The 17,195-nt window shown below is 42.5% G+C and overlaps 1 protein-coding gene across 1 annotated transcript in view; it reads left to right on the top strand.

Moving 5' to 3' along the window:
* Positions 1-6,717, top strand: part of LOC126469801 (phosphoglucomutase) — a 37,586-nt gene extending 30,869 nt beyond the window's left edge. Inside the window, exons 10-11 of the mRNA XM_050097059.1 lie at positions 2,057-2,185; positions 6,532-6,717. Of these exons, the coding sequence (XP_049953016.1) occupies positions 2,057-2,185; positions 6,532-6,621 (219 nt within the window). The 3' untranslated portion in view covers positions 6,622-6,717. The remainder of the gene's footprint in view (positions 1-2,056; positions 2,186-6,531) is intronic.
* Positions 6,718-17,195: the final 10,478 nt, after the last annotated feature.

A 17,195-nucleotide genomic window follows, 5' to 3' on the forward strand; every position in this document is an offset into this window, starting at 1 on the left:
CCCAGCAAAATTGAACCTCCTGAAGGTAAGTGTTGGTCAGACCTTCTGTCCCTTTGTAATTTTAACACTTTTCTCAACTGAAATATCACTTATTTTACCTCTATAAATACTTCATATATGTGAAAAATGCCAAGTTGAACTGTGGTCCATATTCCTTATTAAATTTTAAGTTTCTCTGTTATTGGAGGAAACCATGATTGCACCAAAAGGACTATTGCCTAGTGAAGCACATTGGTATCCAAATCAACCTCCCACTTGATTACAGATTTACATTTATTCCAAACAGTTAGAAGTTTGCTTTGAACTGGCACTACTCTTTACTGCTGAAATAATGTTGCTGCTACTGTTATCAAGATTATGAACTTGACACTCAACTGAAAGGTTCTTAGCTATGATTTTATCTGCTTAAACTGTTATTTTAAATGACGAGTTACATTAGTATTCACGTGAAAAGAAAGAACATTTGTCTGACAATGTAGCATCATTTTTTTGTGAATGATTAGATGTATAGTTTTTAAAAGTTTGCCACATTACGTGCATGAAGATGAAAAATTATTGTAAAAATAAAAGAACACTGACTGGAGATGATAAGAGAGAATAAATACTTTTTGTTCTTTACAGTAAGAGCTGTCTGAGTGGAATATTTGCTTTTCCAAAACTTAACCAGTTTTTCCCCAGAATAGTCTTTGCTTGTTTTCTACTTTAGTAGGCTTTCAACAGATAATTGTTTCTGTTGAGAGGCAGCAGCTTTTTCTCACCAGTGAACAAAGTTTCTTTAATTTAAAGTTTTTCTCAACGGTTATCTTTCTTTTCACATCCAGTGTGATAATTGCAAAATTTGGAGAAGAGTGATTTCGAATCTGTTGCAACCAAGCTCTGAGAAGCATACTGCAGAGCCCTTTTCTGAACCATATGACCAATTCTTGACAATGGTACAGATAGAACTGACTAGTACTTGAAGTAGAAGCAGGATTGAAATAGCTCTATTTGCATTTTACAGCAAGATTCTCGGTTTAATCGAAATGTGTTGACAGATTATGTTTTCTGATCGCTGTAGTATGGAAACTGCAACCAATACTACATGGCAGGTGTTTGTGAGCATAAACAAATGACTTTGACCACCTGAGAGGTGTGGGACGATGCCGGGGGATCAAGCCCCACCTCCTTCTGACAGGGCACCCAGCCTATACCCATGTTCTTTGTTTCTGCGAAAGCAGAACTGACATGTGGTTGTAGGAATTGCTGATCCATTCTGGTGTTGTGAGAGGCATACTCAAAATCTGCAATGGATCAAGATCAGTGTTTTTAGTCATTTTAGAATAAGAAAAGAAAATGAGCTATGCACAGAGCGAAGAAAAGCCAAGTGTAAAAAGCAATTGATAGTGGCTACCGTACAGTTGCTTGCCAAGGTTGACAGCATTGTAAATGAAGTTGTTCAGGCACAACCTCTACCGTTACCTTGTGCAACAATCGTTCAAATGTTCCAAATCTAAAATTACCACATTAAAGTGGTGTAATTTTTCAGAATACAACATGCAGCTATGTGCATTTCATTGTTCTATTGTGGTATGTCCCACAGCTGAGTCCTGCACTGCCATACACAACTTGTACCCACTCATTGTTTGACGTGGCTCCAGAGCATAACTTACAGGAGTACGCTGATAAGTCACTGTGTTCATGCAGAGGTGTGCTATTTATTTTGGAGACACATTCTTACACACATTATCTTTCCTGTTTGGCTTTTCCAGATGCTGTGCTATACCAGTAATCACAAACTGATTACTGTTTCAATGTTTACATTGAGAAAATAAAGCAATTTCAAACCATCCCTCATGAAATTGTTCATCTGGATACAGTTAACTATGAAACAACATTTGTTATACATAAATTTGCATTTTGAGGCAGAATATACGTTGTGTTTGTATTTATAGCTAATGTGAATTTTCAGGTCTCTAGTACTTATGAATATGTGATAACTTTCACAAATAAGTTATTAATATTAGCCAAGTTTTCCTTCCACTGAAATATGATGTATTGTGTGTTGATGTCTCCATAGGGAATCCGTGTTCTTTTCGAGGATGGGTCACGTATAGTGTATCGTCTTAGTGGTACTGGCAGTAGTGGTGCTACTGTTAGAGTGTATATTGAGAGCTATGAGCCACAAGCATACACAGAAGAGCCTCAGGTAAGTAATATATTTACTATACTTGTAAATTATTGTAATTTCTTCTTATTAGATATTTTCTGGCTTTGTGTATACCATATTATGGAATTAAAGAAAGATGATTTATTTTTTAAATGAATCTGTCATGATTTCATGAGGCACAGAGAGAAAGTGAAATATACATCATATTTTACCTATATTTGTATCTCAGAATACAATTATTGGACTTTAATTCATAAATAAAAGGAGATTGGTGATTTGAGTCATTTTTCTGTCATTCATGAAAAACCGATTTTACTTCCAATTTATTCACATAAAACACATATACAGTTCTTGAGACTAATTAGACCTGTACCTTAAATTATGAATTATTTTGTCAACAGTTTCTACAGAGCTGTGTTCTTAGCATTCATTTTTGGAAAATGGTAAAAAAATATCGTTGAAATGATATTTGAGGTGATGGTGAATGTGGTAGTAACAGATTTCTTTGCAACACTATTAAACATGTAAATAAAGAGCAGTGAACCACAAAAAAAACTTCATTGCAAAAAATATTAAGAGTTCTTGAGTTCAAACAGCTAAATGACCAAAACAATACAATTCTTTTTTACAGTGGGAGAAACAGACGTTACAAAAATTGATTTTTGTCTGGCTGTTGACTAGTTAGGAAATGTGTTAGTTGTGATCTGACTGATATATATGCTACATAACATGATAACAACTAGCGTGAGAACTTAACAATGAGGCTTCAGCCGTGAAACTAGTTGTGACTTAATAAATAAAGTGTGGTAGTGGAAGAGTTGTTTCCTAAAACATTAGTTACAGGCACATAACATGTTTTCCAGATCTATGTGGATTATTATGAAGTATCTTTAGTTACATTATTATGCAGCTGCAGGTTTTAATTAATGTTACATTTGTGGTTGACATAAATGGGTTTGATCATACAAATAGTAAACCAATTTTGCCTGATAAAAGCATGAAAAAGGACTACATTGAGGATACATACATTGTAAGTCAATTATTAAGTGGTATTAGAGGCAAGGGATTGCACAGTAGAGCAGAATATATTTCCTAGTTTTCATGGTGTCCTCTGTTATTAATTTTGCTTCGTGAGGAGCTTTCAGATTTGTCGCCAACCCACTCATCTATACAGATTTCTTCAAACTTCTAAGTTTCACTAAATTTGATTTCTCAGTTTTAAGAGGGCTATGATGTCCAATCATTGCAGTATCACAAACCCTGATGTGAAATAATTTATGCATAAGAATGAATATTAATTTGAAAAGTGATGCACAAATCTATCATGTTGGATGAATACACGAGTATATAAATGACTAAGACTTGCAGGTCACAGTTGGTAGTGAATGCAGGAACTAGGGCAGCTCGATTATATGCCACGAACATACTGCATTCTCGTCTGAAAGTAAGGTGGTGCTATTTTGCAATGGGGGAATGCTCATCCACACAATACATGTCTCTATGAACTGTCGTCGCCTGTGGATTTTGAGGTACTAACATGGCCAGTAAGATCTGTCCCTGATAGAATGTGTGGGACCATCTCAGGTATCAACTCTATCCCAGTGGCAGTACCCAATGTGGGCCAGATTGCTTTAGGAAAGGATACAATGGTTTTATGACCCTCTTCCCAGCTGAGTTGGTGCATATATCCAGCGATAGATGGTGCAACATCATACTGATAAATAAGTTTATACTATCAAGTTACTCATACATTTGACTCGATTTTGTAATCACTTAAATAACATCACATACCCTCTCAACCTGGGAAGTTTCATTTCAATACCTTCTCCCCTTCAGGGTGCAGTGTATGTACCAGCTTTTTATGTTTCATCATCATTCTGAAGATTCTGAGAAATGAATACAAAGTAATGGTTTTCCAAATGCATCTCTCCATGACTTCTTGAAGTTCAACACTTCAACAGCTATCCATTTACCATCTTCACATTTTCCTTCATGAATCTTTAATGGAATTTTTTCCCAGGCGTAATTGGTACACAGATGCAGTTACTTTTAAGGGTTCAAAACAATCCCCATGGGCAGTGTCCTATGTTGTCAGTGGTCCCCTTAAGAAGGCTCAAATCTTAGCTGCTTTAGTGATGAGATGTTTTGATGGCACAAGATCCTTTGCATACCAGTTCCTCTTGTTTTTTTTTTTTTTGAGGAGCTAGTGCCAACAGTGAGGTGTTACAGAGAGCCCGTAGATCAATTGGAAATCAATGAGGGGAAGGTATTGTCATGTTTTTAGTCTAGTAATAAGATTTACTGATTAATTACATTGAGATCCCAGGTTAAATTACCACACAAGACATTCCTTTTATGTAATGACATAGTACGGGCTCCACATAGCCTCATTATGCCAAATGAGAAGTTGCATGAATATCCAAGTACCGAAGCTGACACACCAGCTGCCGATACAGCAACAAATTGAAAGGCATTTACCCTATGAGATTTTGAGTAACCTAAGAAAACCTAAAACTGATGGCCAGACAGTGATTTTACCCTTCTCCTGTTACACCATATCATATCCTACCTCAGCTTTACAGTTGTGATTTGAAGATGGTATGAATTTTCTGTGTTGCAAGTAGACTCATTTTGCATCTCACTTCATTTTTGTTGGATTAGCCTAATTCAAAATTAAGACACATAGTTGATACTTTACATAAAGGCCAATTCACAGAACTGCATTCCATCACTAGTCAAGACTTCTAATATTGAGCTACCAAAATGAAGCATGTTTCCACAGGCTTCCAAATATCCAGCTCTCTGTTACTGGTTTAAGTGTGATAGTATCAACTAATTGCAAACTTCCCTGATTTGTGTGCCATAAGAACAGATCCGAACACTGCACAGAATGCATGGCAGTAGGTGCAGTGGGAGGCATTTTATATGAGAAAGTTTCTGTTGGTAGCCACTGTTGCTAAGTATCTAGATCAAATTATTGCTTTCAAAACAATTCGTTTTGTTTCTGAATTAGTTGTACCAACATAATGCCATGACTATGAAAGGATGAAAAGCTCCAAATGCAAAATATGCACTATGCTAGCTGATACATACTGAGTCTCACTGAAACCCACTGCACAGTCATTAAATTGGATCCATGGAAATATTGCTGTTCAGTGGTGTGACTGGAGCATCTGGAGGACCACCGTGTAAGCCTTTCCACCAGTTCTATTAATTGCACATTGCTTAACATGTTTAGTACGACAAGCATTCTGATGATTCGCTGCTGTGTCTCATTACAATAACAAGATACTTGGAAATAATATAAATAAAATCATTTCATTTCACCATCAGAATACAGATAAGTTACAGCTCAGTCTAGTGAAAATTTTTTTGCTTACAATGGCATCTCAGTGAAACACGAATACTGGAAAAGCGTTACAGTAATTTCTTCCCTTTATTGTTGCCAAAATGTTATTCAAAACATGATTTGTATTCAAGAATGTGACAGTCACTTCGGTTAGGCTTGCACGGTTGTCCTCTGTGTAGTATTTCTGTTGGCCTCAGTCATAACCAAATTAATCATGTTATTGTAAAATACATTGCAAACAGAGTGATTCGAAGCATCTTGTTGTATGCAAAGTTTTCTTTTATTATAATATCTGTTTCACATGTCTACCACTAACATCATACAGTACCCAAGTGACCACAGATTGACATCTGCACCCAAACCTAGAGGTTTCTATCATTACTATCACAATCATTGCCACTGACATCGTGATTGTCAACAACTGTATTTTAACATAAACCTGAGTGTTCAGAATCATCTATTTCAAACCACGAGTCTTTCAACAATGTCAGTGAAAATATTGTGAAATGTTTCACTTTTGGTGTGAGAATTGTGTGAATTAATGCTATTCACAACAATACTGAATAAGCAGTCAACTTTTCAGTTTTAAAGTACATTTTGCCAAAAAAGGAAAAAAAACAGTAACGAGTTACTGAACCCATTTTCCTGCATATCCACACCAGCATAAACACAAATATATGTACAGGATAGCAAGAAAATGATAACAAGTAGAACTGTTAAAATCTAAAGCTCTAGCAAGACTCCACTGTTCTCACCATGTATTGAGATCACTTCTAAATGCAACATGTCATATGTTTCAAGCCGCATATGGCCTCCCCTCCAGTTGTATTACAAATAAGACATCCTTTCTTAAAGGGGATCATAGGGCCAGTTCTGTCCTTACAGTAGTCAACAAAATTTTTTAATAAAAGTTTAGATTGTATGTCTTCTATGAGCGACAGTGGACCAGAATCCACTCAGTCTTAATATCCTCAGTGTAATCATTTTAAAAGCATTGCTGTTGTTGCCTTATAATAGTTTCTTATTTTGATTTCAGGTTGTCCTCAAGCCACTTATCTCACTCGCTTTGGAGTTGGCTCGATTGCAAGAATTTACTGGACGTGACAAACCTACAGTTATTACATAATTGAAAATTATTTGTTGAAGTTGTTTTTATCAGTGATGTATGTTTGCATGGAATGTCTGTACAGTAATAAATATCGTGTATGCCGTTATCATAAAATACTGTGTTATAATCATTTTCTTCCTGTCTGGTACCACAGCCTTAGATTTGTTGAAGGGCATTGTAATGGTTCCACCTTGGTTGTTGCTTACACGTGTTCAATTTAGTTTCACTTAGTTGGTCAATTTTGACCATTTTCAGAACTGCCATTTCTGCAGTTAAAAAGTGTGATATACAGTATTGTGACATGTTGCCCACAAATTGCCAATTGCGCAAAACTATATAAATATGTGTAAGAGCTGATGTGGAACCATTACAATGTCCATCTGTGTTACTTATTCAATTATTATTCTACACTGCACCCACAAAAAACAAATTAAGAAAGTGTGAATCATGCAGTAAACTTTCACTTTAGGAGGTGGCACCTGTTTCACTGCCAAACAACTCCCTCGCCAAGTTTCTTCAAGAAAAGCTCATTTATCAGTAACCTACTTATCTTTGTGAAGGCTAACAGGATCTACATATTTTTCATGTCAAGATCATAAGCAGCGTTTATTGTACATAACAAGGTATTTCTGAAATCTAAACTTAGGAGATGCTGCCATCAAAATAAAGTAAACAGTGTCCAAACAGCTGTTATTTTAGTTACTATTTTATCTTAATGAGAATCACATGTGATGCCAGTGTTAATGCCGGAAGAGTGGGCAACATGTTCGTGATTATGCAAAGGAAGTAATGATCTATACAAGAAACTAAAAATATATTTGTCTCATTTTAGAAGTGTACTGTACTTCCTTATGTAAAGGTGAAAGGTGTATTTATTTAATAAGTGGCAATAGATATGGGCACACCCTTTTATTTACTTGAATTTGAGTGTCAATTACAGTGCTATAGAATTGACATTTGAAATTTATTTTCATGGACTATTCGCACAAATGAATTCCCAATTTCCACAATTGCCCCAACAAAAAGAAACCTGAATGTGGCAACTGCGCTCAGTTGAGAAAAACCTTCTCCGCCCATTCTTTTAGCCTCCTAGTTGTCAGATCCAATCATCTACAAAGAAGCAACTGTGCACAATACGTCTTACAGTGGTCATTGTACCATCAACAACAATTTCAGTGAGTCACACTTTAAACACTGCCTAGAGGGATTCCATTCTCTTTATCAAAGCAGTCAGACAGGATATCGTAGTCTCTGTGTTTAAAATAGCAGGACTATAAAAATGGAAAGACACAATTTGAAGTCTATGTCGTGAAGTAACTGGCGAATGTTGTTTCCAAATACTATTAAATTAGGTCGTGCAACAGTCTTCAACAGGGCCATGTTACCACTACTGGAGTGATATACACTCCTGGAAATTGAAATAAGAACACCGTGAATTCATTGTCCCAGGAAGGGGAAACTTTATTGACACATTCCTGGGGTCAGATACATCGCATGATCACACTGACAGAACCACAGGCACATAGACACAGGCAACAGAGCATGCACAATGTCGGCACTAGTACAGTGTATATCCACCTTTCGCAGCAATGCAGGCTGCTATTCTCCCATGGAGACGATCGTAGAGATGCTGGATGTAGTCCTGTGGAACGGCTTGCCATGCCATTTCCACCTGGCGCCTCAGTTGGACCAGCGTTCGTGCTGGACGTGCAGACCGCGTGAGACGACGCTTCATCCAGTCCCAAACATGCTCAATGGGGGACAGATCCGGAGATCTTGCTGGCCAGGGTAGTTGACTTACACCTTCTAGAGCACGTTGGGTGGCACGGGATACATGCGGACGTGCATTGTCCTGTTGGAACAGCAAGTTCCCTTGCCGGTCTAGGAATGGTAGAACGATGGGTTCGATGACGGTTTGGATGTACCGTGCACTATTCAGTGTCCCCTCGACGATCACCAGTGGTGTATGGCCAGTGTAGGAGATCGCTCCCCACACCATGATGCCGGGTGTTGGCCCTGTGTGCCTCGGTCGTATGCAGTCCTGACTGTGGCGCTCACCTGCACGGCGCCAAACACGCATACGACCATCATTGGCACCGAGGCAGAAGCGACTCTCATCGCTGAAGACGACATGTCTCCATTCGTCCCTCCATTCACGCCTGTCGCGACACCACTGGAGGCGGGCTGCACGATGTTGGGGCGTGAGCGGAAGACGGCCTAACGGTGTGCGGGACCGTAGCCCAGTTTCATGGTGACGGTTGCGAATGGTCCTCGCCGACACCCCAGGAGCAACAGTGTCCCTAATTTGCTGGGAAGTGGTGGTGCGGTCCCCTACGGCACTGCGTAGGATCCTACGGTCTTGGCGTGCATCCGTGCGTCGCTGCGGTCCGGTCCCAGGTCGACGGGCACGTGCACCTTCCACCGACCACTGGCGACAACATCGATGTACTGTGGAGACCTCACGCCCCACGTGTTGAGCAATTCGGCGGTACGTCCACCCGGCCTCCCGCATGCCCACTATACGCCCTCGCTCAAAGTTCGTCAACTGCACATACGGTTCACGTCCACGCTGTCGCGGCATGCTACCAGTGTTAAAGACTGCGATGGAGCTCCGTATGCCACGGCAAACTGGCTGACACTGACGGCGGCGGTGCACAAATGCTGCGCAGCTAGCGCCATTCGACGGCCAACACCGCGGTTCCTGGTGTGTCCGCTGTGCCGTGCGTGTGATCATTGCTTGTACAGCCCCCTCGCAGTGTCCGGAGCAAGTATGGTGGGTCTGACACACCGGTGTCAATGTGTTCTTTTTTCCATTTCCAGGAGTGTATCTTGCACTCAAACTGATAGTGACAGAGGAACTTCCTGGATTCCAAGATCTAGATAAGGCAACAGTTGACCATCTGCTCAAAGATCTTACCCATGCAACCCATAAGGGAGAAGAATGATAACAACTTGAGTCCATGAGTCAGGAAATGGTCACCTTCAGCTAGATGAAATTCAAAGATGATCTTAAGAGATCACTGCTTTAATCCATCTGTGCGATGGAGGCAGGAGTAAACCTGGATTGTCAATAGTTCGGTAGGGTGCACTGCATCTCCAATTTAGAATGGAACAATACAGCTTATGTGCAATGTTAAGTCTGTTACCAGGCCTCGAATGATAATTTGAAGCTTAGACTTTACAGTAAGGACTGTTAACCCAGAATTGGCATACGCCACAGCTACAGCATTCAATCAACTCCTGTTGTGAAACACAGAATACTGAAGATATGCCAAGTGATGGTTGGCTGCAATCAACATCAGATGACACCACCTACAAATTATGGTCTCACGTACCTCAGACAGAACTGTGCACTGTCTTTCTGGAGGTGGCAAGAAGGCCTGTGTTGACCCATTACTAACAATAGAACAAACCTCTGTAGCAAAATGGTACATGAGGGTGGGCTAGGGCACATCTGCAACAGAACGTCACCCCACTAGTAATAACATGGCATCAATGGAGTCTGCTTCTCTTCACTGCCGAATATAGGATGCTGATAACAATGTAGTAGTAGTAGTAGTAGTAGTAGTAGTAACTGCTTGCAAGAAATGGCCTGAGCATACTTAGAACAGGTTGAAACTTGCAGCAGATCATCTCAGAAACCCACAAGCCTACCATCTAGGGACCAGCTGAAGTAGCAATGTTTCTACTGCCTCGTGAACAGCATGCCAAGGAGGACCCAAGCAACACAGACTTTAATGTGACCAAGTAGCATTTTTTGTTCTTTCAAATAAAATATTTTTAATCATGAGGGTGGGCAGAAAAATGATTCTGAATTTCTGTGAAAACCCAAGAGCTTTATTTTTAAACTTTATTGACATTCTACGTCTTTCCCAACACAGTCAGCCTGGCAATGAATACATTTCTCCCAGGGAGACACCAGTTTGTTGTTACTGTCACTGCATAACTTTGTTGACAGAGCCACAACCTCACCACTTCATCACTATTTAAGAGAAGTCCTCAAAGATGTTCTTTAAGTTCTGGAAACAGATGGAAAATCTGATAGGGCCAAGTCAGGACAGTATGGGGGATGATCAATGACAGTGAACACAAGGTGCCAGAGTGTTGCAGAACTTGTGCGTGGATGACCTCGAATTTGTGCTTCAGTTTTCTGACGGTCTCTCAGTATCTTGTAGAGTTTATGGTAGTGCCTTCCAGCATGAATTCAATCTTTCCCCCTCCCCCCCACGCCAATCAGTGATCATTTGTGGTCTAACTCCATTGATGATCTTGCTTTTGGGATCAAAATGGTGAACACAGCTTTCATCATGACACAATGTTGTTATGGAACCCATCACCCTCATGCTTCATGCTCAAAATGCAAAAGAAATTGTTGACAGATGCCCACTCTCCTTTGTTTGTCAGGAGTGAGCATTTGAGGCACCCACCATGCACATTGTTTTATGTTCTGCAATAATGGCCTGTAAATGATCTCGTGATATGCCACACTTACCTGAGAGCTGCATGTGCATTATCTGACAATTTTGTCTCATAAGTTCATCAACCTGATTCCGATGAGTCTTGTCTGTTGCCATAGTGGTCATCCAGTCAGAGCTGTCGCACACATGGAGGTTAGCACCACCGTTTCCTTGATTTGAGCACAAACAAGCCAATGTCATATTACTGATGTTGATACAATCATCGTACACAGCCTCCATTCTTTTATGGCTTTCATTTTGAGGCCTATTTTCTGAAGTTAGGAAATCTGTTAGAGCATACTGTTTCTCATGCACTGATAGTTACGCTACACACCAATGTGGAGCCCTCTGGCAGCAGAGGGTTGCAACTTTGGTCAGCGAAGCAGGAAAATTAACTGTAATACCGCAACTGATATTGAGAATGGAGCAAAAAATTTTGAGGTATTACTTTTCAGCATGCTCTCATAATTTGGTAATCTTCATTTAATTTGGAAATTTAACTGCAACTTGACACCAAGTCCTGCCTGTATGAAGAGTACCTCATTTCTGAGCTTCCTAATTTTAGCTAGCCTAATACATGTTTTCAAGAGACATTTTTTTTTCTTTTCGCAATCAGAAACATTATCTAAAGTATTTAGTGCTGTTACAAGTCACTGGTCTCCAGAGGGAGGAGTGGGAGGTATTGTCCCCCATATGGCCCTTCCATCCCATTGTGAGTGTTTTGTATGAAGAACTGGAAACAATTTTGTTCTCATGATCAGCTCAGCACAACAGTTGATTGACAGAACACCATCTCAACATGCTTATCCCCCCCATCCCCCCTGAGGGTTTGGGGGTTAGAATAGGTCTGAAGTATTCCTGCCTGTCATAAGAGGCGACTAAAAGAAGTCTCACATATTTCGGCCTTTGTGATGGTCCCCTGTAGGGTTTGACCTCCATTTTTCAAAATTTTCCCAAAGAGTAAGCCAATTGGGGAAGGGCGTCTTACACAGTGCATCGTGTCCATCGTCCATTGAGATCTTTAGCCCACTATCTCATCGTCGCATATCAGTCCCATTCATTCTCCATCTCTTGGGCGAGGACACCCTGGGTGTGTTTTCCACAACGCACTATGCAGTGTCACTTCCTGCGTAGATGATGACCATGGACTTCTTTGCACCTGATATCCAGCACGGTAACCGGTCCGTTGTGGTGGGTTCACCATGTACCCTGTTGGTTGTAGCCCCCTGACCACACATAGATCACTCTGCTGATGCCTGTGCTATTAACTCCCCACATATGCCAAGGGGTAGATGCCCATCGCCCTGGCGCATTGGGTCTCTCGACAATGGCCATAATGCCAGGTGGCCTTCGCTGTGGCTGGGTGGCATCTGTGGGGAGGGCCCCTGGTCGGAGTGTGTGGCATCAGGGCGGACGACATGCGATGAAGCGTAGTCCATCATCTATTGCTGGTGGTGAATCACCAGCAGTCTCTAAGCATTCACGAGCTCAATTCAACACACAGAAGTATGACTCCAAGTCATTCCCCTCCCTGGCCACACCGTGGGAGGAATGTCAGGCTAATGACGGCAGTGGATCTTATTCGCCCCAGTACCTTGTATGTTCAAGAGCTGATGGGGAATCTTTCATGACGATGAAGCCTCGGTTTTTTGTTGAGCATTTAGAGGACAAGTTTGGGGAGGTGGAGGGATTGTCCAAAATGAGATCTGGGTCAGTTTTGATCAAAACAACATCCTCTGCCCATTCACGGGTGCTACTTGCTTGTGACAAGCTGGGGGATGTTTCTGTAACCATCTCCCCCATAAAAGCTTAAATATGTTTCAGGGTGTCATATTTCACAGGGACCTTCTTTTGCAGTCTGACGATGAGCGGCGAGGTGTACATTTCATCCGGCGTGTCCACTGGGATCCGAGGGATAATCAGGTTGCCACGGTGCCTTCATCTTGGCCTTTGAGGGTGATACATTGCCCGAGAAGATCAAGGTGATGGTCTACCGCTGTGACATAAAGCCCTATATGCCTCCCCTGACGTGGTGCTTTAAGTGCTGGAAGTTCGACCGTATGTCTTCTGGCTGCACCTCCAGCATCACATGTCAAGATTGTGCATGCCCAACACATCTCAATACTCCATGTGCCCCGCCTCCCATCTGTGTCAACTACGGAGAGCACCATTCGCCTTGCTCGCCAGACTGCAGGATTCTCCAGAAATAAAGGAAATCATGGAGAACAAGACCCTGGACCGACTGACCTACACTGAGGCTAAGAGAAAATTTGAATGCCTGCATTCTATACATATGACATCATCTTAGGCCGCCGCTACAACCGTTCTGGCCCCATCAGCTCTGCCAACCCCAGTAACCTCTCAGAGCCAGAAGACTACACCTGCCCCCTTGATGGTGGGGGGCATTTCCCTCCCTGTTGCTACCACACCACCTAATTTGGGAGCAACACCCCCCCCCCCCCCTCAACCATCAGGGACGTCTGTCCCCACTTCTAAGCCAGGAAAGTGTAAGTCGTCTTCGGCTTCTCTCGCTAGGAAGGGATCCCTTGGATCACACCTTTCCCAGGTTTCTGCTATTGGGAAAAAAGACACCCGCCAGTGACTCAGGAGCTCAAAAGCGGCTGGTTCTAGGGCTTCATGCTCATCCTGAGTCCCACAGACTGAATCAGTGAAGTCCTCCCAGCCAGGGAAACCCAAGGAACAGCGAGAAAAATAAAAAAAGAAGACCCCTAAGACCAAGGAAATTGTAGTGGTACCCACACCACCGGTTGGTCACAGCCAGTGTGCTCCCTGCCGCCGTTGGATAAGCAGCTGCAGCAGCAAGTCGTATACCCCTAGCTTACTTATTTGTTACATAGTTTAATTCTTAATTTCTTTGCGTGTTTTTGGGTACTTGCATTGTTTAATTCATAAATTTCGGGCGTATTATAGTATTTGAGAGTTGTAGCATCGCGCTTTAGTGTTTACTTCGTAGATTCTTACTTAAATTGCGTGTGAGTTTCGTATAGGAGGTGTAATTTCGAGTTTTAGTTACTGTAATCGTAAATTCAGGCAGATTGTAGCGCTGTCGTTAGGCATTTGTACAGGTTAGTTAATACATTCTTTGCGTGTTTCCCTTGCGTTATCTACGCACTGACTCGTGTTTCAGTAACTGTTGTTCAACATCGATTAGAATGGACAGGGACTGTGATTGCTGTGTTCGGATGAGGGCTGAGTTGGCATCCCTTCGCTCAAAGCTGCAAGCGGCGCTGACTTCGGTCGCGCAGGTTGGGGCTGTTGCCTATTGGCACCACTGTGGGGAGCCGGACTTGGGTATCACGGGGATGTCAACCTCGTCCCGTCTGTCCCCAGATCGGTCTGCCGCTGTGGTTGCCCCGGTTGCTGCCTGCAGTGGGGCTGAGCCCTCACCTGTGGTTGATTGGGAGGTCGTTCCAAGGCGTGGCAGGCAGCGAAAGACGTCCCTGGAGGCTGATCAGGAAGCCTCCCCGGTGCGTCTGACAAACAGGTTTCATGCACTGTCTCTGGCTGAGCCAGATGCAGCTGCCTGCCCTGTTTCAGAGGATGATTGTCAGTCTTCAAGGTCCGGGCAATCACAGAGGGTGGGCTTATTGGTAGTTGAGAGCTCCAATGTTAGGCGCATAATGGGGCCCCTTAGGGATGTGATGGCTAAGGAGGGGAAGAAATCCAGTGTGCACTCCGTGTGCATTCCGGGTGGAGTCATTCCTGATGTGGAAAGGGTCCTTCCGGATGCCATGAAGAGCACAGGGTGCAGCCAGCTGCAGGTGGTGGCACATATCGGCACTACTGACATGTGTCGCTTTGGATCTGAGGAAATTCTCTCTGGATTCCAGCGGCTGTCTCATCTGGTGAAGGCTGCCGGTCTTGCTTACAAGATGAAGGCAGAGCTCACCATCTGCAGCATCGTTGACAGAACCGAATGCGGACCTTTGGTGGAGAGCCGGGTGGAGGGTCTGAATCAGAGGCTCAGACGGTTTTGCGACCGTGTTGGCTGCAGATTCCTTGACTTGCGCCATAGGGTGGTGGGGTTTCGGGTTCCGCTGAATAGGTCAGGAGTTCACTACACTCAGCTGGCGGCTACACGGGTAGTGGAGGCTGTGTGGCGTGGACTGGGCGGTTTTTTAGGTTAGAAGGCCTCGGGAAAGTATGGGGTGGGCTGCAATCTCAAAGGGTGCATGGCAAATACAGGACGTGCTTGGATCAAGGAACAGTCGGAATTGTAGTTGTAAATTGTTGTAGTTGTGCTGGGAACGTCCCTGAGCTTCAAGCGCTAATAGAAAGCACAGAAGCTGAAATCGTTATAGGTACAGAAAGTTGGCTAAGGCCTGAAATAAGTTCTGCAGAAATTTTTACGAAGTCTCAGACGATGTTCAGGAAAGATAGATTAGGCAGAATTGGTGGTGGAGTGTTTGTGTCTGTCAGTAGTGGTTTATCCTGTAGTGAAGTGGAAGTAGATACTCCGTGCGAATTGGTATGGGTGGAGGTTATACTTAATAGCCGAACTAAGTTAATAATTGGCTCCTTCAACCGACCCCAGACTCCGATGATATAGTTGCGGAACAGTTCAGAGAAAATTTGAGTCTCGCAACAAATAAATACCCACTCACACGGTTATAGTTGGTGGGGACTTCAACCTTCCCTCGATATGTTGGCAAAAATACTTGTTCAAAACCGTTGGTAGGCAGAAAACATCTTCCGAGATTGTCCTAAATGCTTTCTCCGAAAATTATTTCGAGCAGTTAGTCCACGAACCCACGCGAATTGTAAATGGTTGCGAAAACACACTTGACCTCTTAGCTACAAACAATCCAGAGCTGATAGAGAGTATCATGACTGATACAGGGATTAGTGATCACAAGGTCGTTGTAGCTAGGCTCAATACCGTTTCTTCCAAATCCACCAGAAACAAACGCAAAATAATTTTATTTAAAAAAGCGGATAAAGTGTCACTAGAAGCCTTCCTAAGAGACAATCTCCATTCCTTCCGAACTGACTATGCAAATGTAGACGAGATGTGGCTCAAATTCAAAGATATAATAGCAACAGCAATTGAGAGATTCATACCTCATAAATTGGTAAGAGATGGAACTGATCCCCCGTGGTACACAAAACAGGTCCGAATTCTGTTGCAGAGGCAACGGAAAAAGCATGTGAAGTTCAGAAGAACGCGAAATCCCGAAGATTGGCTAAAATTTACAGACGCGCGAAATTTGGCACGGACTTCAAAGCGAGATGCCTTTAATAGGTTCCACAACGAAACATTGTCTCGAAATTTGGTAGAAAATCCGAAGAAATTCTGGTCGTATGTAAAGTACACAAGCGGTAAGACGCAGTCAATACCTTCGCTGCGCAGTGCCGATGGTACTGTTACCGACGACTGTGCCGCTAAAGCGGAGTTATTGAACACAGTTTTCCGAAATTCCTTCACCAGGGAAGACGAATGGAATATTCCAGAATTCAAAACACGAACAGCTGCTAGCATGAGTTTCTTAGAAGTAGATACCTTAGGGGTTGCGAAGCAACTCAAATCGCTTGATACGGGCAAGTCTTCAGGTCCAGATTGTATACCGATTAGGTTCCTTTCAGATTACGCTGATACAATAGCTCCCTACTTAGCACTCATATACAACCGCTCGCTCACTGATAGATCTGTACCTACAGATTGGAAAATTGCGCAGGTCGCACCAGTGTTTAAGAAGGGTAGTAGGAGTAATCCATCAAACTACAGACCTATATCATTGATGTCGGTTTGCAGTAGGGTTTTGGAGCATATACTGTATTCCAACATTATGAATCACCTCGAAGGGAACGATCTATTGATACGTAATCAGCATGGTTTCAGAAAACATCGTTCTTGTGCAACGCAGCTAGCTCTTTATTCACACGAAGTAATGGCTGCTATCGACAGGGGATCTCAAGTTGATTCCGTATTTCTAGATTTCCGGAAAGCTTTTGACACCGTTCCTCACAAGCGACTTCTAATCAAGCTGCGGGCCTATGGGGTATCGTCTCAGTTGTGCGACTGGATTCGTGATTTCCTGTCAGGAAGGTCGCAGTTCATAGTAATAGACGGCAAATCATCGAGTAAAACTGAAGTGATATCAGGTGTTCCCCAGG

Source organism: Schistocerca serialis, chromosome 3, assembly GCF_023864345.2.
Source record: "Schistocerca serialis cubense isolate TAMUIC-IGC-003099 chromosome 3, iqSchSeri2.2, whole genome shotgun sequence".
Taxonomy (NCBI): Eukaryota; Metazoa; Arthropoda; class Insecta; order Orthoptera; family Acrididae; genus Schistocerca; species Schistocerca serialis.